This window comes from Perna viridis, chromosome 10 (assembly GCF_037379345.1).
Source record: "Perna viridis isolate PV_CMFRI_1.1 ecotype Kerala chromosome 10, ASM3737934v1, whole genome shotgun sequence".
NCBI lineage: Eukaryota > Metazoa > Mollusca > Bivalvia > Mytilida > Mytilidae > Perna > Perna viridis.
In genome coordinates this window covers 19,255,459-19,279,487 of record NC_142454.1, presented here as the reverse complement: position 1 = coordinate 19,279,487, position 24,029 = coordinate 19,255,459, and the positions used below count along the sequence as shown (strand labels likewise).

General features: G+C 31.6%; 1 protein-coding gene across 1 annotated transcript in view; it reads left to right on the top strand.

The window, feature by feature from the left end:
- The window catches only part of LOC148604845 (PDZ domain-containing protein 8-like), a 31,861-nt gene extending 9,806 nt beyond the window's left edge, over positions 1-22,055 (top strand). The window contains exons 10-21 of the mRNA XM_088550565.1: positions 417-471; positions 1,082-1,531; positions 2,714-2,875; positions 3,844-3,987; positions 5,142-5,248; positions 6,069-6,272; positions 9,711-9,786; positions 10,461-10,555; positions 12,916-13,049; positions 13,729-13,961; positions 14,618-14,800; positions 15,848-22,055. Of these exons, the coding sequence (XP_088406691.1) occupies positions 417-471; positions 1,082-1,531; positions 2,714-2,875; positions 3,844-3,987; positions 5,142-5,248; positions 6,069-6,272; positions 9,711-9,786; positions 10,461-10,555; positions 12,916-13,049; positions 13,729-13,961; positions 14,618-14,800; positions 15,848-16,330 (2,326 nt within the window). The 3' untranslated portion in view covers positions 16,331-22,055. The remainder of the gene's footprint in view (positions 1-416; positions 472-1,081; positions 1,532-2,713; positions 2,876-3,843; positions 3,988-5,141; positions 5,249-6,068; positions 6,273-9,710; positions 9,787-10,460; positions 10,556-12,915; positions 13,050-13,728; positions 13,962-14,617; positions 14,801-15,847) is intronic.
- The last annotated feature ends 1,974 nt before the right edge of the window (positions 22,056-24,029 follow it).

The following is a 24,029-nucleotide window of genomic DNA, read 5'->3' as shown; positions in this document are numbered from 1 at the left end:
CTCATTCCCTGTGTTGTAGTTACTTCCTGATAAAAGCCTTATTTTGCAAAATGAAATTTTATCATAATAATATGAATAAAATACATGTTGATTTAATAAATGATGTACATGCATTGTCATTTCAACAAGCTAAGCAATCAATGATCCTTTTGAAACATATGATAAATGGTTTATGACAATGCACTTCCTTGTTAGCCCTTGTATCAATCCTTGACCTATTTATATGCATCAGTCTTCAGACATAGTTCTAAGGCCAGATATGAAAGTCTCTGAAACAAAACAAAAAAAGTTATGTAAAAGCCTACAGTTGAAATTTTTTTTCCATGAAGCATACATGTACCTTGTACCATACATTAGGTATCTGAAAACTTCCTTGTTAAAGAATCATATTGAAAGTACATGTATTGTATTTTCAGGGTGACACTTAGATTAGAGAGAGCAAAGACTGGTGCTACTGATGATAGTCCTAAGGTATGGTAATTAAAAACTGCCAAATTTAATCATATACATGTACATGTAATTAGCATAAACTATGACTTTCGTGGAATCTGTCTTTATATCAGGTTTTCAATTTCACCAGTTTCATCACAGACATTTAACACCCTTTGTACATCTAACAAAATTACAAACAAAACTTGTATTACATGTATTTTAATGTATTAGTATTACACTAATGATATACTCCACAAAAAATGTTAATGATCACTTAGTTTTTTTCCTAATATTCAAAGTTTGGATTTCTACCATTACAACAGTGATTTTAAACGTTATTAAACTGTCATTTGTTTTTAAGAAGGTTGTTTTTATTGTTATAGTGATTAATTTATTGAACTTTTTACATAGATGCTTATAATAAAAAAATTAAATTTATTGAATTTTCTATAGTGGCCCTTAATTTTCTTCATGGAGTATATAAATACATGGTTAACATAACATAATGTTTTTTTTCTCTTATCACATTCCATATCAACCATACAGCCATATCACCACACAAGGTCTCAGGATGATATTAGTCTTGGGATGGTATGCGATGAAATATGAAGAATTGTATCATTTAACAAGCACTAGTTTGTAATTTCAGATACAAGAGTCTGACAGCAGAGGTAAAGATCCAGTGAAGGATGATTATGTAAACATTGTCATCAGACCATGTGATCCTGAGGACAAGGTCAAGGAAACAGGGTCAACCAATCAAAATGGCTCTGACAAAAACTTGTCATCTACTCCACCAAGTAGCAGTCCTCACAGAAAAGTCTTATCATTGGTTAACACAGGAAAAGCCCTTCTACAAAGAAGGGTGAAAAGTCACACTGTGTCTGAAATCAATGTTAGCTCTCCAACAAACAATCATCTTGATACAGATGGGAGAAGTTCTTCATCTGGACATAGAATCTCAAAATCAATGGATAATAAGCAGCTTATAGACTCAATAAATGGCCACAATGGCGATGATGAGCCTTCAGAACTTCCAAATCTTATCCAGACTGGATTTTCAAAAAGCCGAACAAATAGTGATCCTGGTTTTTTATTGGTATGGAATGTGATGTTCACATTAACAGTAAACATATCATGACTCAATGGTTTAACATCCTTTTAGAAGTTTTTACCAATTTTTGTCTTGCATATTAGAGTATCTAGAACATGATAATTTTTGAAGATATGAGTCAAAGGTCTAGACCAGGAAGTCATTTTTATGCCCCCGCAATGATAAGTTGGGGGGCATATTGTTTTACCCCTGTCTAACCGGCCGTAATTCCATCCGTCTGTAATTCCGTCCATAATTCTGTCCGTCTCATAAGTTTTCTGCATTTTTTAAAAAAAAATCCTTGAAGATATTGAACTGATTTTTTGTATGTGAGTCTGTCATGACTAGTTACAGATCGAGTTAAAGTTTCGTTCCACGACGCTGAGTTATACCAAAATTATGGGCCCTGGACTTAAAAAATTCCATGGAAATAACAGTTTTCCACACTTTTTTTTGTAAACACTTGAAGATATTGAACAGATTTTTTGTATGTGAGTCTTTCATGATTAGTTACAGATCGAGTTGAAGTTTCGTTCCACTACGGTGAGTTATACCAAAATTATGGGCCCTGGACTTAAAAAATTCCATGGAAATAACAGTTTTCTGCACTTTTTTTGTAAACCCTTGAAGATATTGAACTGCTTTTTGGTATGTGAGTCTGTCATGATTAGTTACAAATTGAGTATAAGTTTTATTCTTCTACGCTGAGTTTTACCAAAATAATGGGCCCTGCACTTTAAAAAGTGTATTAAAATAATAGTTTTTCGCTTTTTTTTGTAAATGCTTGAAGATATTTGACTGGTTTTTGGTATGTGAGTCTGTCATGATTAGTTACAGATTGAGTTTAAGTTTCGTTCAGCTATGATGAGTTTTACTCAAAACCACATGCAGGGGCATCATTTGTGTCGCTTTTTACAATTATGAGTTATGATATAGCTGTATGAAGGTTAAATGTGGGGACAACACTTTATCTAGTTTTTACATGGTAAAGGAGTTCCATGCATAGACTTAGCCATGGTCTAGTTTGTCTTAAACATATCATACATATAGTGTCTGAATCAACTAAATCTTTGAATTCTACATATACCAAATGAACTATTTATAGAAATTTTTTGTAGGTCAGCAGCCCAGAGTCGTCTGATGTGTTCTCATCTACCCAAATTAACTATTTATAATAATGTTTTGTAGGTGAGCAGCCGAGAGCCGTCAGATGTGTCCTCGTCTGAAGATGAAGAACAAGTTGACAGCCTTCCAGACCAAGAAAAGAAAGCTGACACGTTTAGTATTAAATCTGCTGATAAACATGGTATAGGTGATATGCAGAAAACTGCTGAAGTCAAGTCTAGAAAGGTATAGTCTTATATTCTTTATCTTGTAGACAATACTGGTATTTTTAATTTTATTTCATTATTATCTTGCCTAGTGAAGGGATTATCGTGATTGATTAGCCACCCAGTATAACACTCACAGATAAAATTATGATACTTTTTTCTATGCATGCTCTCCATTGTGTGTGCCTCATCCCACTCAAAATTACATTCATGTATCGTGATACTGTATATCAGGTTATTTTTGGAAGTGTAAAATTTCGCAATGTGTACAAAAATACTGGTGTTTCTTATTTTGGCATATGTTTAGTAGTGCAGTTATTGGGATTGGAGGTTATCACATTCCAGCTGAAAATCAGGAATTCTTACTAATGTTAAAGAATGGCCATTGAAACATGTGAAATTCTATAGATCATCAAAAATGGCACATTCACAGAATTTTAATCCCAGTCAGTGGTAGTGCACAAAGTACTTATAACTATAGTAAATATTTAACAGAATTCATTTTTGCATTTTAGGCAGACCACTAAAATATGTCAAAATTAGCACCTAGCTAAAATTACCTGCTAAAAAAGCAAAAAAGTAATTTATCAGGTTCTTCCTGTTGTTAGTTTTTGTTCTTGCAAAAATAACCTTGACATTTACTGATGTAAACTGTCTTGCACGGTCATTTTAACATGGTTTAAATTCAGCATGGTTTATTGCAAACTTATTTTTTCATGCAAATATCATACATCATTTATTAAACATTGTAACAGGCTTTTCACTGTTTAGGCAAAGCTGTAAGACATATCATTACAATAAAATACATGTACTTGTATGTTACAAACTACTATATTTCAAAGCACTAAGAAAAAGGACTTAGTTTTTAACTTAAGCTGCTCTAACTAAATAGACCTTGTATTGCATTGGGCCACCATGATTAGTTCCAGTTATTATGAATTGTTTCATACCAAATCTGATAGAGTAGGTAATGATTGTATTTTGTAGAACCCTGAATGGAATGAGGACTTTGTGTTCAACACAAGTTCTGAAGACAAGTACCTGAATGTATGTGTATGGTGTAGGATTCCACCTAAACTGGACAAACATGAGAAAGTTATCAAACCAGGAAGAGAAACACTGATGGGTCATGTTAGTAAGATTAAATGCTGATATTCAAACTTGGTTGGTTTTCTTATATGTCAATCATATATATATCTATCTGAAATGGCTATTGTACATACACATGTATATACAATAAGGCAGTTTTGTATTTGAAACATAAAATATAGCAGCGAGAGATAAAGAACCAGGCACGATTTTCAGTTCAAATCAGAAGTAAAGACTCTTTCTAGCAATGTCATACTCAATTTGACAAAACATCAATAGTTTTAGTATTACTGCAGTTGCTTAAAATAAAAAGATATTAGACAGAGAGAATATATAGAATGTTGGAAAAATGTTGAAGTTGCTGTTACTGATAAGGGTAGTTTTAGGCAAGCTTAATTGGGCAATGATGGAATGTTAATGATTTGTTTTGCCATGATGTTCAAAACTAATGTTATTCAGTGCTACAATTGAGTTATAGCATCTCTGCAGCTTGTCATAAATTGATTTAAGCTGCGTGAACAATTGAAAAATGTTGAAGTTGCTGATAAACTGCTTTACAAGTGTTGCCTTCAAAACTAATGTCTTGTTTGTCTGTCTGTGTCATTAGTTTTTTAAAAAAAAGAAAACTTGTCTTCAATTTGCATGATAATGCAATGCTGGCAAAACATGAATACTAAAATGTTCTCATTAGGTGTAAAATTATTATATATTTTTTCTCTTAAAATGGTGCGAACAAAGAAACAAGTTACAACGCCAACTAAAAGTATTTTTGTTGTTTTCATGCCCTCAATTTTCTCTTTCAAGTATGGGTGCTTCATTTCCCATTTTTAATTGCATATCCACTATTAAAATAAACAACACCTCCTATGTCATTTTTTCTTCCAATGTAAACTTTTTTACCGCAACAAAAAAGGTAAATAGAAATGCTTCTCTCCTTGTACATGGTTTTTATTTTTTAAAAAGGCTCGAGAACCAAACAAATAACTTTGAATTGTCTATATCAGTACATGTAAAATGCATATTTAAAATATCTGCTTTATGTCATCATGAAGATTCATACAAATGTACTTAATAATACATACATAATAGGTTTGGTACATATTAAAAAAAATGATAGAATTTCTATCTCTCAATTTCATTATTATCTTACAATTATTTCTAAGTCCTTCACATGATCGTCTGCATTGTTTTGACAGGTGAGTATGCCATTGTCAGACATTACTTTCGACTGTTTGTTAACTATACAAGGAGACTCACAGAGACATATCAAGCTAGTTCCTCCAGAAAATGTTTCTGGAGTGAGGTAGGTGAAATATAAGCTGAACGACTAAGAATAATAATTGTTTTCATCACAGAGATCATTCAAGTTTGAGTGAAATAGCCTGAAATCTGAGAACAAAAGGGTGAAGAGAAAGTGTATTAAGAGATTGTTCATGTAGAAAGCAGGCAGTTCCTGTGATATGGCACATGGAAAATTTTAGAAATTTTCAGAATTTTTTTGTTCCAATGTAATGTTTGTATTATATGAATGTCAAATAATACAATGATTTTTTTTTTATACAACAAATGCGTGGATCAGAAAATGATTTTTAAGTTATCTAAGAAAGCAACCAAATTTTGCACAGAATGAAAGAGTTATCTCCCATTTTCAATGAATGTCAATGCTTTCTATGTAAATTATTTCTCTTTAAATGTTGCAGTTCATCAAAAACTAACATTGAACTTTGAGAAAAGATGCTTTGCAATATGAAAGAGATAATTATTTTTAAACTAAATTTATCATGTGCCACCTATGACCTGAGTTTATGCTTGGACACTCTCTAAACAAGATACATGTATATTCAAGGTTGACCAAATAATGTATTTGTATAAAACTTCTGAGCTGCTGCTTGTAATCAACCTTGATCTTCTTTTATTGGGAACAGTTCGGACCTTACTATTTGTACATGTGAATATTAAATTTTCAGTATAAATGATATTATGAAATACAGAACTTAATTTTTATAAAATAAAGCAATTTTGTCAAATTCTTTAAGTAGTGTTGATCAGTCTTAACATTGTAGATTTAGTCAGATTTTGTAATCATAAAGAGGAAATTATTTTGTTTTTAAAATTTTCTTCAGCCGAACTAAGTTTCAGGAATACATGAGTCACCGGGGATTTGACAACAAGATGTGTCATGGTAACATAACTCTGGCATTTAAATATGGAACTACTAAGTCCTCACCTACACAGAGATCAGTTCCTGAAGTTAATGTCATTACTGATAAAGAAAGTTCAGCTGAAATTGTCTCCCTTGAACATATGGATAACTTAGATAAAGTGAAGTAAGATATTGTCTTGAACAGCAATTTTTAACATATGTACATGTATGTTATCAGTATTGTTTCTCCTTTTTTAAGCTTTAGATCCTTTAGAATCATAATACCTTATGTCACGGGCATGGCTAGAACTTCACTACACAATAATATAGTCCAAATGTTATTCTTTTTATATCATTTAATGCATCTTTCATAACTAGTAAATATGTTTCTGAGAGGTATTTAGCTCAATTACATTTACAGTATTTCTGCAAATAAAATTAAGATCAAGTCTTCAATTTTTGGCCTTGAAAGATGTTAGTACAGTCGACTCCACTTAATCGCATATATCGCTTTATTGCATATTTTGGTTAGTAGCATAATTTTCTCCTGCACAAAACCATTTCTTATTATTCTATTAGGGAAAAAATCGCTTATTTGCATAGGCCTTGGAGGTGCATTTCGGTTTATTGCATAGAGAATTTTGCCTCGTCCAGGTAAAGACAGGTTTTCCCAAATTCTATTTTAAGCCTTCGGGTCATAAATATGTCAATCATATTTATTGTTGTAAAAACTAGATTATCATCAATCAGGAGGTGTTAATAATGGATTAAAAAAATCATGGACATAAAAGACAATATAAATGATTTCTAATTACATTAAAATAAACAAGCACCTAGGTGAACAATGACTTCTGACGACATGCCGAACATCACCTTATGATGCGGCTTGAGGTTCGGCTTGGGGTATTTTTGTCCCTATTTAAATTCTTCCGACTACAAATGATTATCAATGTAAATTTAATTTTCTTTAATGAGCTGAACAGTTTTGAGTGAGCTTGGGTTACTAGGCATAAATATCATACGAAAATTAAAAGTCATTCATTCAGTACAATGTCTAATGAAATTCAACTACCCTAAGGTGCCCCATACTATCCACACTTCATAGGAATATATTGAGGTCAATGACACGTATAATACACAACTATCAGTGTACAATGAACAGAGGAATAAAAAAACACAGACCATTTCAAAAGCTCACAAACTGCAAACATTGATGAATATTACACTGAATCCTGGCTGAAATATGAAATATGGGATTTGCTTTCGTAGAAAGGTAAGGAAATTACTTGACTATTTATAGATGAGAAACATGTGGTTTTACTTATAAATACACACAACGTAAAGAAGGTCAATAAACAAGACAATCACAATATATATTATTATTTATCGATAAAAGAACAATACAATGAGAAGGTCTATAACAATTAAATACCAGATCAGAAATGTTGAACAGTGATATCCCTGGTTGATCCAAGTATCGTCGTCTTACCTGAACTCACACTTCCGGTAAAATCGTAATTTCGGTTATAAGAATAGCCCGGTTAATTGCATAATTTTTACTGGCAAATAGGCTATGCAATTAAGTGGAATCCACTGTAATGAATTAGCATTTAGGGAAAGAAGTTCTTGCAGTAATGTGTCAGGAAGCATTAAATGTGCTAAGCATGTTCAATTAATACAATTATTAGTTAAAATCTCCTCCTTTACATCAGCATTTTATGATTAGTAAACACTGAGGAAATGAAGAGCAGTGATTGTAATCAAGTTAGTTAAATTGGCGGGAAAATTCAAATTGATAAAAAGTGTTTAGTTTTGAAAATCTTTCATTGATCAACATAATCAATGAAACAATTTTTTTACGCTGAAATTGGGCCCATTAGAGTACAATTATGCTGTAGGATAATACTCTGTTGAAATACATTTGAATGTGATAGCAAATTTATGTTTGAACAGGTTTTAAAAATTAGGTAAAAGGTGAAACAGAACAAAAATTATAAATTTGTGTGAAGTTAAATACTGTTTAAATTCGATTACTATTTTTACTTCCGAAATCAGTGATTAATATTCAGTTTATACATATTTGGAAAAACAGTTCTAAATAATATGGGAAATACCAATATATGATTAAAGTTTTATTTGTTATCATGTAATCTGATGCAAAAATTTTCTCAAGAATCAAAAATCCCCACTGCTAATAGCACTTTGATTATACATTCCCCTCTTGAAAGGTGGGAGGTATGGAGTAGTCATGCTGTACATCTATTCTTCCATCCATTTGTCCATCATCATTTCTTAGTCGCAACTCCTCAAATTACTGAATGGAATTTGATGAAACTTTCATGCATTCTTTGTAGACCTGTTTACCCCTATGGTTTCATTGTAGTTTCTACAAATTTTGAATGCAAATAATGGTATACGACTTGTGGATATCTCCATAATATCCATGTTACGTCGCAAAGTTCAAGATTTTATGACTCATTTTCATAAAATACAGCTGAAACTACACTCTGTCTTCAAACGGGTCTGTCTTTGTCACATGATGCCATTGTGCAATTTTATTCCATCTGAATGACTTGGGGATCTATGGAGGGGAGCTGGGGCTTCACCAAATGAGCCGTGCTCACAGTTTAATGGTTACTCCAATCAATATTAATATGTAATGATGAAACAAACTGCTTAGAATTAAATCAAGTTTAAAATAATTCAGAGTTTGGGTGATTAGGCCTTAATATATTATTGGTCTGCTTGAAAATCAAGCATGTGTACCATGTTTAATAACACCTCTGGAATAAATTTCATTTGTGACACTTGAGTAATTGCTGTAAAAGAACTATTTTTTTTGTAAATACTTCATTTAATTTTTCAGGTTATTATTTCTGTTTAGCTACTTTTTTTCTTAGCATTAGTACTTTGTTTAACATGTAATTTAACATGAATACAAAAATACCTATCATATATAGTGTGAAAGTACTAATGTTCATGCTGTACCAATTTTCGTGGTTTTCATGGGTAGGCCAAACCAAGAAATTTGGTTCCAAACGAAAAGGAGATTTCCATTGATATGTATACTGAAAACTTCAAAACCACGAATTCAAGAGTCCACGAATGTGTGTTTCTTCTGTAATCCATGAAAATTGGTATCCACGAATTAAAGTACTTTTGCAGTATTACAAATTTTGATATGCTGTTCATCTGTTTCAAGGAGTAACCTCTAATTAGCAGTGTTAGGATCACACATAGGAATATCTCAACCCAAAAATTAATTGTATAGGAGAAATACTTAAAAACCAAAACTGTCAAAATTGGAAGCCAAGACAGTCCCTGAGAAGTTCTACCATGTGAAATACAAGGAATGAAGCCTCAATGTTTTAGGTATTTTTGAAATTTATGATGCTGCAAATGTTGATTAATAAAACAAATAAAATGTGATATATTTCAGTGTCAGATAAGTCTGACTACTGGGATGGTGAATACCCTCAGAGACCTCATATTTGCCACAGGTTATTCATGTTATTTTCTTGATTTCTTTTCGTGCAAAAATCAATTGCTTGAAAAAAAAGTTGGTTTACAACCTATTTATCCTCTTGTTTTAATACTCTGTATTTTACTTTTTGTATTGTAGGTTGGAGATTGGTAAACATGATTTTACTGCCACACAGTTTGCATCAGCTACATTGTGTCAATTTTGTGGGAAGAAGGTTTGTAATCATTGCCTTCATTATTTTTTGTATTTCTGCACATACTACTTGTGACTGATTAAATTACCTGAATCAAAGACTTATTTTAAAAGGGAAAGTCAAAATTTGACTGTCTTTATATGTACAACAGACAAAATTTAGGAAAGCCAGGTCACTCTTCCAGGATGGATGTCACTGCCAGTAAAACAGTTTGTCCTAGTATTTATTTTTCATAATACAGTTTTCTACATCATTTAAAAATTTCTATGCTATTCTGTTACCTGTGTCATCAACAGTTGAAGCAGGTATAGCAGTCCATCTGTCTTGCTTATGAGATATCTACTTTGTGTAATTTGTAATTCAAAAAAGTATTAAACCAATATTATTCAAACCTTGTTTATATACATATTGTAGATGTGCACCTCCTAATATGGAGAATTTTAATTCATTTTCCCTAACTTTTTCTCATGTTGAATGTAGCCATTTTTTGTTACTATATGTTGTGTACAGTACCTTCTTTGTGTAATCTGTAACTCAAAAAGTGTGTTTTTTTTATTTTTGCACTTTGCACTGTACTTATATATAAATTATAAATGGCCACCTCCTATTACAGCCAGATTTGATTAACCTTGGACAGATTTGATTAATAGTTTCCTACATTTAATCATGTTGAACTTACCAGTATTCTTTTTCAGATTTGGTTGAAGGATGCTTTACAGTGTACTACTTGCTCCTTGATTTGTCACAAGAAATGTGTGGTAAAATGTCAGACTCAGACCCTGTGTACCAAGTAAGTACATTGTAAACAACTAATTACTGATATACTAATACTATTCTGAGTAGTCTCTATACTATGTTTGCCAGCAGCCATTAAACAGGTTGTGAGTTCTGCTATATAAGGACAATGAATACATGTACATGTATGGCAAATGACCCGGAATGACCTATCAATCAAACCACTGAGATATGTCATTATTGCATGTCTACTGTAAGTCGTTCTCATGTGTTTTTATATAATTTTTAGGCAGTTTTCAATTGATATCTCCACCTCATAACTTTCATTATTGTCTTATTTTTAACATAGAATAAAATAAGTATTGCATAAAGTGGTATTTCCATGAACTTATTGATTGTGGATCCCAGGGTTCGACACTAACCATAGTCTGGTGCCAATTTGATTTTATGGAGGACCACCCGAGACTCCGTAAGAAGTATTCCTTTGGACTACCTGAAATTGTGTTAGTAGTTACTGAATAAGTTGGGGAAAAAGTTCTAATTTCAGTAAATAAATTATGTCTCTTTGAAAACATCAGCAAATGATTAGTTTCGTACTTTATTCTGGCAGTTCTTTGCACTTTTTGCCACTCTGAACTCGTCCCTAATTTAGTTACATTCCAGCCATTTTTTTTTTTATCATCCCCGGTTTTTAACTTCCATTATAGTACTTTTAAGGTCGATACATTCTTGTGGTGACTAAACGCCTCTTGCTTCTTAACTGCATCATTCAAACACTTTATTCAAGTAAAATAATGATATAAAGTCACAATCTTTTATCAACACCGATTGTAAACAACGACGTACAAATTTTTGGGGTTAAACCCCCCACCAGCTAAAAAAACTAAAACCTTAGAGGAACGGTGAGATGTGCAAAAATCATATGACACAGAAAAAAGGAAGCATACTTTTCAACCTTCTTTGAAGTCGCAGTATCCTTGGCTAACCTACAATGTTGACAATGAGATGGGTAACGGTTGCATGATTTGCAATATTTGTATTGCATATGAGAAAACTGGCACCTTTGTGATAGGTTGTACCAACTTTGGATTGGAAACAATTAGAATTGATCAAATTCAGAGGGCCATATCATGAACACAAAGAAGTGTAATGTGAAATCTATGGAAAAATTAGACACCAACACACAAACACAATCAGAAAATGTAACTTCTCTTCAGAAGAAGTCGTATAGACTTTTTCTTGGTCTTCTGCAATAATGAAAAATAAATTGAGATTCATTCAACTCCTATTTTTTTTCATTGTCCTGGAGAAAATATCCATTCCAAAAAACTCATTGTATAGCCTCCCAAAGTGCTCAAATGGCAGGATTTTGCATCTAATTTTTAAAAAATCTTGGGGGGGGGGGCATGCCCCCAAACCCTCCTAGTTAGTTTGGGCAGCTTCACTGCCCTCAGGACTACCACATAGCAAACAGGACTACAACATTTAAAACTAACTAGTCCTGTGGTCTACTAAGGTAAATAGTTAGTGTCAACCCTGTGATCCGTTATTTTGTTAATAACAAGTCTTGGAAGGAAGCATGTGCCTCCCTAGAAAATGCTTTATCAAGTAAATGCTTGGAAGTAAAATCCTTACTTTGTGATCAAATTGCCATATTTTTCTTATGTTATCATGAGATCCATAGAATATCATATAAATGAAAAGAGTATTATTATAACTGACATGTGAGCTACTGTCATTACAGTTGTAATAGTGGACAATAGTAATTGAAGTGATTGATTATTTTATTATTTTATTTTATTTTGTTCATGGGTTATAAAATAATGATTGATTGATTGTCGGATGTTAAACCGCAACAATCAATCAATCATTATTTTATAACCCATGAACAGAATCGATTGTTTTGTTCCTTATATGGTCTAATAAGCGTGACATTCTTAAGTACTTTATGATGCTATTGGTCTCGACCTGTTAAAGCACTTAACAGATCATTTATTATTCCTAATTCAAAACTTGTTCTTGTTAGGACTCTGCTCAAAAAGCTCATAAAGCATGACTAAATAAAACGAACAGGAAGTATAAAAATACAGCAGTTTTTACCTCTATATACACATGTATGTGTATGTATTTTACAGAATTCATAGGATCTACATTATACTTTCCAAAAAAAAAAATACAGTTCAAATCAATTTTTAGAAATTGAAATACTTGCTTTCTAAATAATAAACAATTTCCCCACAGAAACTCCATATCATTGTCAAAATTTATCATTAATAATTATCATTCCAAGTTACATATAACGTACTTATTTTATCAGAATCACTTTGACGGCATTTCCCGTTAGTATGTAGCTTTTGTAATTCAATATTTTTGTTCCAAACAGTGGTCGAAAGTGATTTTATATTTTTAACACAGAGATGGTGCTATGATGAGAACGACCCCATCAGAGAAGTGGAAGGTTCCTATACCAGAATCACGAAGGAGACAGAAATCCAGCTCGGGTGGAATACTCAGTAAACTTAGAAACTCCAATGTGGATAATAAGCAGGGTTAGTTATTGCCAATGAATTTCTTTTGTAGTGTAGTCTACACAGCCAAATGTGCCACATATGATAATCATACAGTGCTCGATTCAAATGATAATCATATGGTAATCATATGACAATCATATGATATTTAACATATGATAGTCATATGATTCTCATATGTTAATTTTGGCTTGAAAACATATGACTATCATGTTTGTGAAAAACATGATTATCATATGATAATCATGCGATTATCATATGTAAACCGAAACATATGATTATCATATGTAAACCGAAACATATGATTATCATATGGTGCTCGATTTATATGATAATCATATGATGCAAATCATATGATTCTCATGTGTGGCACAGTTTCCTATGTAGAAGTAGTTACAAGATAAAACTTAAAAGGATAAAAAAAAAAACTAAAAATTTTAAAAAGATAAAGTTGTAGATTGTGAAAATCAGACTTTTGTCTTTTTCGAATTCTACTATATTTTTGAAGAAAAGTGAATGATAAACGTGCAATAAGAAAAAAGTAGGCAAAAATTTGTATTTGAAATATGTACAATGATTTAAGATTCTTTGAATCATTTTTCTTGTGTTATTTATACTAGTGAAGTATAGAAAGAGAAGAAAAAAGGTAAAGTTTAGGAATACCAAAGTCATTGAATTTAAATCTTTTCCACAATTTCAGAAGCAGTCATCATTGCACCCTCTCCTGTTCCTTCCCCAAACCCCTCACCACAGCCTAGTCCCAAACCCAGTCCAAAAGTGCGCCGGAGGAACTCTGCACCTGGCACTGATGATGTGAAGTTTGGAAGCTTCCTTGACACCTCCATCATTCCTCAGACACGTTCATCAACATCTATCCAGACTTTGTTGAATACAGGTTTACTGCCAAGAAGGCTATCGGAGGAACTTTTTGGGGTATTTTTTCTATTGAGTAAATAGTGCTCAATAATAAGGTTTAGTACACTACATTTTGTACTGAGACGAGTAATTTTTAACACTTGCAAATGTCAAAACAGTCCAATTATATGTAATTCTTTAAGTACCACAACACTACAGATTTAGTAAAGCATTTTTATTCTGCAAGATTGTCATATTGCATCAGTTGAACAGAAGTTTAGTTTAGTTTAGTTGAAGCCTTAATTTATCAGGGATGATATTCTTCAGTTTTAGCAGAAATATGCTTTTTCAAATTAGATTTTACCATTAAGATTTCCTTTAGTACTGTGATAAGAGTAACCACCCTCTGAGACATTTATGGTATAAATTAACAAGCTCCAAAACAGCATCTTACGTTTGAAATTCACTCTAGACACCTCTGCCAGTCCTCTCAGAAAATGCAATAATTTTGCAAATTCTGGAAATAGTGAATGATTTTTTGTGACGTTATCCACTTGTCATAAGACGTTTTATTTGAAAAATGTCTGAGAATTTTGAAAAGCCTGTCTGCAGAACAGACCCCCACCTTTGCTTGGAGCTTGATAATTTACTCTACTTTGTAGTAAAATTATGAACCTTTAAATGTATGTCATAGAAATACCAAATATATCTTAATTCTGTACAATTTTTTACAGAATAAATACAAAGGGGATTCTTCTGAAGATTCTGATTCAGAATCCAGTACTTTTATACAGCTAAGTAAGAGGGCTAAAGGTCAGAATCTAGATGAGATGGTAGTGACTGCTGCTAAGGAGATGGGTAAAGAATTGTATGCTGAACTTTCTTTGGAAGAGAGGAAGGAAAAACTTGATGCCATGGTACGTGTACTTGATATTGTCACTGAAATATTTGCAAAGGTCACTTTTGGAGGGAGTAATGGATTGTTGTCCTTAGAAATGTAAAAATAGCCACAGAAGTTATTGCATTGGTCAATGGCCCATTTTTTTGTGTAAAAATAATGCATTATTCATATTATTAGCCCATTGTAATGCAGGAACAGGTCCTTGACATAATGTTAGAAAACTCAGGAGGTATCTCTGTATTTGTAGTTGATTAACTGATGTTCAGATTCAAGATATATAAAATATAGAGATATTTAATGCTGGAAATACATAAATGTTTCTAAAGAAATTGCGTGTTTTTTCTACAGATTTATGAAACAAAACGTGTGAAGGATTTCCATAATTAACATTGATACTCAGAACTCTGAAACATGAAAAATACACATAATGTTGTAGCGCTATGTCAAATGATGCTTTTATTCATGGAAGAGATCTCCCTTTCGCTTTTTTTTTATTGTTTTCTGAATTTTTTGTAGAATTATTTTAATTAAGTTTTAGTCAGCTGGTCTGCCATGTCACAGGTTAGGTTTATATGGATGCTGCTATATAGCTATATGCATTTATAGCATATATTCTCATGCCCTTCTTTCTCTCTTTAGAGGGTGCCGTATTAACTTATTCTATTACCATAGCAGTAAAATCAGCACCTCCTTTAGAATTTTTTTTTCAAGAATTGTCAATGTAAATTGTACTCTTATTCCTTCTTTCCTCTTCCTTCCTTGAGTTACACTGAATCAACTTATTTTCCTGATTCAGGATATCAGTTTACGTTGCAGTTTTTTTTTTTTTTTGCTTCTCATGTATTTCTGGATAAAGGTCTTTATTAGTTACAGTTAATTTTGTTGATTTTCCTTGTTTGCAAAGTTAGGAAAAAAATTCTTGCGAAAAATAAGTTGGTAACATGGCCTAAACAATGCCAAAAACCCCTGTAGTGCTAATGATTCAACACAACAGTTTTATGCACATTAATTTTTTTTACCTTAAGTAACAATAAATTATGAAATGATTTTTGCTTTATTTCAGGTTTCAAAGTTCCAGAAAGAGATTGATATTGAATCTGAGAACAAAACAGAAATGATTAAAGAAGAGATGGAGACTGTTGATCCAGTTCAAAAAGAAACTTTAAAACTGAAAATAGCTAAGTCTGATGAAAAGGTAGAAGCTCTCATGATGATGATGTTACATTATTGTGCAGGTTTACAGTATTGTATGGAGGAAGAGGAAGAGGAGCGCCGAAGGACAAAAGAGAAAGAACCAGAGATGTTCCAAATAGAGGAAGATGGCAAAAGGATTGCTGAACAAACTATTGAAGTTAACAAATTGACAGAGAGAATTCATAAGGATTCAGAACAGAATATGTATGGTGGGAAAATTTTAGACAATCAAGACAGTTCAAGTAGTGATTCTACATTTGATATAGTAAAATCTGAACCTGTCTCCAGTTCAACAGAGGATTACACTAGGGAAGATTCTCGTCACAAAAGTGACCTTGCAAACACATACTAAATGAATTCAAACTTAATAGCCATAATAGAATTGACCTTTTGCCTATTAGGTCAAAGTTTTAATGACACATTGACAAAGGCGTCTGGCCCAGGTCAATTTCTTATAGGATCAGAAAGATTCAAGATGTATTTTAAGTATGATCTCGTTGTGATATTTATATTTGTAATTTGATGTGAATATAGTGCATTATTTACTTCACATGTAAATTCTATTCCATCAGATAGTCAACATTCTGTATCCAAGTTAAAAAAGTGAGAATATTCCATGTTACTTGTACTAGAAATGATACACTGTTAGTTAATTGTTTTTTTTTAGTTTTTAGTTTTATGCGGAAAGGTTTAATATACATGTATATCAATCATGTATTTTCCATTATCTCTCTTTTTCATTTATTATTCCCACAATTAAAACAAACATAATTATAGTAATATATGATATGTAGTACTACATATATAGTACCTTTTAGGTGCATATAATACATTCCTTGTAGGGAGACTTTTCATGATTTGTTATCTGGGTATATTTTTCACAATCTAATCCTTTTCTTTGGTTTTTCTGATCAATTGACTTTTGCTCATTTGACAAATGTTCCTGGAGTCCTATAATAATATTCCTAGAGTCCTATTATAATGTTCTTTAAGGAGGTAGAGCTAGGGTAACTCATAGAAGTCATTGGAACGTTTGTATTCAGTATTTTACTTCAATCTCATATACTCATCAAAGTAACTTGTACTGATTTTATTCTATTTCAAATGAAAGCTTGATAGGGTTTGGTGAAATTGAATATAATACAAACATACCACTGATTTCAAGAGTTATGTCCCTTACCCCAGGTCTACTTCCTTGAAGAAAATATTCACGACAGATTGATTCTGATGTTATCGGTCTTACATATTGAAATTAGCAAAAAGAAAACCTATTAAAATATTTCTTTGTTTACAGTATACATACAATGTATCTGGAATGAGTTTGACTACCATACATATGTAAAGTTACTGTTTTCGAAAACTTGTAAAATATGTTATGTTACATGTTTTCCAAAAAAAAAATCTGTGGTAAAATGTGCTGAACTTAATTATTTAGATAAATTTAGATTATATCTTCATATTATGTACCATTTCCTGACCTTTTACATTTTCTATGCTTGTAGTTATATGATATTGTTTATTACTACATGTGTTTTGTTTAAATTTGGAAGTTTTCTAAAATAGAATTGTCATAATCATAACTGTTATTTACTCTGGTGCATATATTTATCTTTACATGAAAAACAATGCAATAATTTCTTAATTTAGGTGAACGTACAAAAAGCATAAAATGTTCTTTTTTTTTTTAATAATAGTCCAGCTTCTAATAAATAAATTTTTGGCTTTTTTCGCTGTCTTATTACACTTGTGCAATAAACATGAAGAAATCTCTGATGCCTGAAATTTCAGAACTTCCATTTCTACATTATCATAATATGATAAGCGTCAATATTTTTGTATCTAAATATAAGGTCACATGATAACTTATTGCTAGTTTCTGATTTAATACTCATGTATAAAAAGTTCAATTTGTTCTTTATTTTTCTGATTATTGCCATTGACTGAAGTGATTACTCACATAGTAATTAACTGAAGTGATTACTTACACAAGCCAATGACTGAAGTGATTACTTACACAAGCCAATGACTGAAGTGATTACTTACACAAGTCAATGACTGAAGTGATTACTCATATAGTCAATGACTGAAGTAAATACACAGTAAATGACTTAAATGATTACTTACACAGTCAATGTCTAAAGTGATTACTCATATAGTCAATGACTGATGTGATTACCTACAGTCAATGAACAAAATGATTACTCACACAGTAAGTAACAGAAGTAATAACTTGCACAGTCAGTGACTAAAGTGATTACTCATATAGCCAATGACTGAAGTGATTACTCATATAGCCAATGACTGAAGTGATTACTCTTATAGTCAATGACTGAAGTGATTACTCATATAGTGAATGAAAGAAGTGATTACTTACAGTGAATGAAAGAAGTGATTACTTACAGTCAATGAATGAAGTGGTTACTAGCTTAATCAGTGACTGAAATGATTATGCACACAGTCAATGAAGTGATTATTAACAGTTTGTTTCCATGATATAATAACCTCATGTTTTTATGGAAAGATAATGGTATATTATATGCTCATCTTAAGGTTTTCAATACCCCATTTTTTTTTCTTTTTCCATTCATGAATTCATCTATAATTCAATTTTTATTCAATGTTTGTACAGAAAAATGTGAAAACATGTCTCAATTTTAAAGAAAAAAAACACTATACAAGATAAACAATTATACATGTGGTAAAAACTTAGGACCAAAATTTCTTTATATCACAAGGCCACTTAAATTAAATTTCTTGTTCAATAGACAGTTTGTGTGTGCAAGCCTCCTTTTAGTATGTCCTTTTTTTCCATTAAAAAAAAGCAAAACAAAGTATAGTGGAAAGGTATCAAACCAAACAATAAATAAAAAACCTAAAACACTGTGTAAAATGTTTTAAAGATGCTGTTACATATTGTTACTCATCATCTTTAAGATACTTTCTTCTCTTTGTAAAATTTTTTATTAAACTTTCTGGGTTTTCAACTGGCAGAGAATTTGATTTAATTTCAAAACAAAAATTAAATATAGAGTGGGAATGTGGAAGATGAGAATAAGGCAATTTTGAGTCAACATTTTAAGCTGAGAAGGTCCAAATAACAAATAATATTTTATTTTTTTGTCTATAAAGAAACACCTTGTTGTAAGACCAGATTTTACTGTTAGATTTTTGTTGTATATTTACTTTATAATTAACTTTTGATTTTTCGTTGTTTACCCTGTTGATGTCTGATAGTTTGTGATGTATGTAGTTTTTGTCTCAGGATTTTCTTATAATGAAATCCAAATTTGTAGAATATGGAGTTATCTCCCTTTTGCAGAAGTTGTCTTTTAGTAGTACAGGCAATAAGTGCATTTACATTTTCTTATAGTGTATTAGACTGAAGACATTTTTTTTAAAGTGTGAAATAATCTCATGGCGGGTAATTTTACATTTGATTTTCTGATGTACATGAAACAAAATCTCTTAATTTTAGAATCCATACCTGAACAAATGGATTCAGCTCTTTAAATAAGTTAAACTTATTGTATTATTTGTAGTGTAATTTCATATTTGAGACAGCAACAACCACTTTACTGATTGGTGATAGTGTGCATATGAAGTTCAAAATTCCTGCTCCTGCACATCCAGTTCTACTAGTCCTTGCATTAGAATAAGTTATATGTAATGAATCAAAGCTTTCTATATACAAATATAGCCAGCATTATGGAGGTTAGTAAAAGACTTACTTGCTATAAAGAAAGACAACTCTGCAAAATGAAGATGTCTTCTGATTGCTACAAGTAGGGATTGTATCCATGAATTACATTCCTCTAAACTCTCACACAGTGACATATTGTGTGATTTATGATATATTTTGTCCTTTGTTCTGTGTTGTAATCGTTCCTTAAAAAAACTGATTGGTGCTTTCAATATTTGATATTGTGTGACTTGTTTATAAAGTATTATTTATTTATTGCTAACTACATGAATATGCTTCAAATTAACAACACTCATTTAATCTCATGAAGTATATAGTTGTTTCTCTTATTTATGGAATGCAAGCCATTTAAGCAAGTTTTTCAAAGGTACGTAATGATCCCACGACAACCTGGTTTGTGGTTTCAATGTGGAAAGGAAGAACAGTAAATGGTTAGAGTATTTTCACTTCGGTGCATAGATAAGTGGTTTAAAATAAGTAATTTAAAAGTATCCAAGCTCCAATAGGTCCAATATTTGAATATGAAGTATACTGGTCCAATAGGGTGGACAACCAGTCTGTTGGGTTGTAGAGTTACTTCCCTTTACTCAAAGCTTTAAAAATGAAGTCAAAGTTGGGAATATGAAGAAAGGTCTATTGAAATATTTAAGGTTACAAAATGTATATAAATTGACAAGAAGGAACTTCAGAAGAAGTGTGGTTTACCAAACTGGTTTTAATTTCATATAAGATTCAGTTAGGATAGTTTTTATTGTATTTCATGGCAGTGCTGTAGTCACAGAAGGAACGATTTAAACAAAAATGTTTCTACCTCTCTGTAAAAGAGGTTGTGAAATCTCCTCTCATTTTACTGAGCTGTATTAGTTTATAAATGTATCGGATGTATTTGCTTTTGTTTATTGGGAAAATATGACTATGTTTTTTGTAATTAAACTCTCCTTTTCTGTCAGTATGAAGTATACTTTTCACAATATAAATACATTATAATAAATAAGACACAAGGTATATTGAACTGTATGTAAGCTATGTTTTTGTACTTAAAATGCAGAAATTCATTCTTTTTTCTCTTTTTTACAGCAATACAGTGATAATGTTCAAGGAATAAATATGGTTTTCCTGTTTTAACTGACAATCACTAGATGAACTTCCTTACTTGTGGAATTAAGTAGCATGTTAAGTGTACAATAGAAAAATTAAATCTTCTTCTCAGTTCAGGTATGCTGTACCTAAAATTCTTGTCAAAAATTAAAAAAAATTGGGTATTTTATGAATGCCTTCAGAACGCCCTGGCAAGGCATCATTCTTGCCATACCAATCCAGATTTGGATGCTACACCTCTGGACTGAGTCCAGTTAGCTATCAAAGGAAATTCTTCAGTTTATTGTCATTGAATCCTAGGAACATCAGCTCTATCCTCTGAATATCATCAATGGCTGTGATAGCTCGTATTTTATTGCACCTCATAGAAATAAAACAATTGCACTTTAGGCATAAAAATGCTGCTTTGAATATTGCTGTTTTAAGTATACATTTATAAAATGTCTGTGATCAGTGCAGTCCATGTGCCTTCAGTTCTTTGTTAATGCTTTTTTTTCAAACATAAGGTCACTTATTTAACTTCATTTTAAATTTTATTTAAAGCTTATCAGCCACACAAGTACAGGAAGTATTGTTTTTACTAGTACATACATGTATACATATAGATGTCTTTTCTGATATTCATTTTATTATACATGTATATACATAATTGTGTATAAATGAACACATTACTTTGATGTTTAATTGGTATATTCATTGACTTGACAAACAAACATTAACATTTTTCATTTGGCCAGTTACTTTTATAAAACAATTTCTTCAGAAAAAAACTATATGTATGTATTTTAGTATTTTGTGGAAATTATCAGATTTAAATAATTGGAGAAGAATAGATAGAACATTCCAATTGAGTTTAACAGCTTACTTAAATGCTTTCGTTGTATGAAACGATGGAACCATAGCTTATTATTGACAAAGTAACACAAGCTTAGCTTGGATTTCAATTACAAAAAAAAAGGTAAGGGAATGTCTGTACTAGTGTAACTAGTAACTTATTGAACAAAATTTCTCAGGTTTTCTTAACCAAAATGATTAAAGATTTGTATTTACTAATAAAAGTATTCAGTCCTGTAATTTCTGATATTTTCTTTACTATTGCTCCATATCAGTGCAATTAAATTTTTAATTGTGCCCTTAGTATTGTATTTTGCCAGGTCAACATGCTGTGATATCACATGACTTTGTTTGCAATCACATGATACTTTTGTGCTGGTCACATGTGTGCAATATTGTATTTTTGTTTTTGTTTTAAACATAAATAAAATCATGTATGAATAGATGCTTCTGTGTTTTAAACTGCTGACTTTATGCCATCGTAATTTTCTAGAACTCATAGCATTTATTTCTACCAGTACTTTTTACTCAAATATTATTTAACAAGATTGTCAATGTATTGTTAATAGAAATACATGATCCCTACAGAGTGCAATACAACTATAACCTTGACAAGTGCAAGGGGCATTACTCAGCCAACAATCATATGACCAGAACAAAATTTGAACTTCAATTCAACTACATGTATAAATACAAGTCCATACTATATTAAAGTATGTTCAAATAAATCTGAAGAACTGATAATTTGACCTAGCTATACAAGTTCTAGGGTTATTACTAGGTCAAAAAAATCATTCAATCAGGACAAAACTTATCTAGTAATAACTACATACCAGTTACTAAGTCAAAAGATGCTTTAACCAGAGAGCCTGAATCGCTCACCTGGTCAAAAATAGTCTTTATAGCTTTCTAAAGCTGGACTCTTGACCTTATTGTACTATTGTCACAAGAATCATTTATTCAATACAGAGCATCTTGGTTATCCACCTGGTTTTCATATTATGAAATAAGTCTCTTATTGTCATCTTTTCTCTTTAAGGGCAATAACTCCAACACTGAGCGATAGTGCTTAATGAAAATTTCATCATAGGTCGGTTTCACCATAATGATCAATTTTTCCCCTAGAAATTAGGCTAAAAGCCTTTGGTTTTCAAGTTATATCAGTAGTGGCCACGCTTTCTACAGATGAAAAAGTTGTTCAGGATATCCTAAAGAAACGTTCATGCAATGTCTGGTTACAATCCATCCTACAATTTTTTTAAAAATCAATTTCAAGACCCATAACTCATTTATTTGTCAATAGATCTTTCTGAAAATTTCGGCATTCATGTACATGTATGTAATCCCATCATGCTGAACAATTTTAATCCCTGTCAGATTTTAGCTAAACCCAACTGTTATTGAGTTATTTGCATAATTCTTCAATTTGACCCCTATGGTCTATTTTTAGAAACAGTAGCCATGTTTTTCAAAAGATCAAAAATCCACACAAATATATTGCTTAACATATTCTACATAATATCCATCAAAGTTTCATTTCAATCATCCAGTTGTTTCAAAGGAGAAGATTTTCAAAGTTGGAAATGTAAAATTCGGGGAAAAAATCCATTTCAGGACCCATAACTCATTCCTTTGTCAACGGATCTTTCTGAAAATATCAGCATAGGTCCATCCCATCAAGCTAAAAAATTTTAATCCCTACCAGATTTTAGCTAAATCCAACTGTTTTGAGTTCTTTGCATAATTCTACCATTTGACCCCTATAGTCTTAATTTTAGTAACGGTGGCCGAATTTTTCACAAGATCAGAAATCCCCACACACAGTGTTAAAACATGTTCTACCTAACATTCAAGTTTGGTTTCACTCCATTTTGTAGTTATAAAGGAGAAGATTTTCTAAGTTGGAAATGTAAAATTTGGGAAAAAATCCATTTCAAGACCCATAATTCATTCATTCGTCAACAGATCTTTCTAAAAATTTCAGCATAGGTCCGTCGCATTGTGCTGAACAATTTCACTTGCTACCTGATTTTTGCATAATTCTGCAATTTTACCCCTATGGTTTATTTTCAGAATTGGCACCAATGTTTTTTTGCCAGATTAAAAATGCCCACACAAGGATTGTTAAAAATAACTAAATTGCCTAAGAAATATTCATGCAAAGTTTGGTTACAATCTATTGAGTAGTTTCAGAGATGTTTGAAAAAGTTAACGGGTGACGATGTCGCCATCGTCGCCTGTTAACTGAAACATAGTGATGGCAAAATGTAGACAATAAACATGATGGACAGACAGCTAAAACCTGTAACTTTAATGACCTTTGACTTTTGCTGGTGGGGAAATAAAAATTAATTGACAATTTTAATCAGTTATCTGTATAGATTTTGGTACATTTAGTAGAGACTTGTATGACTTTTAT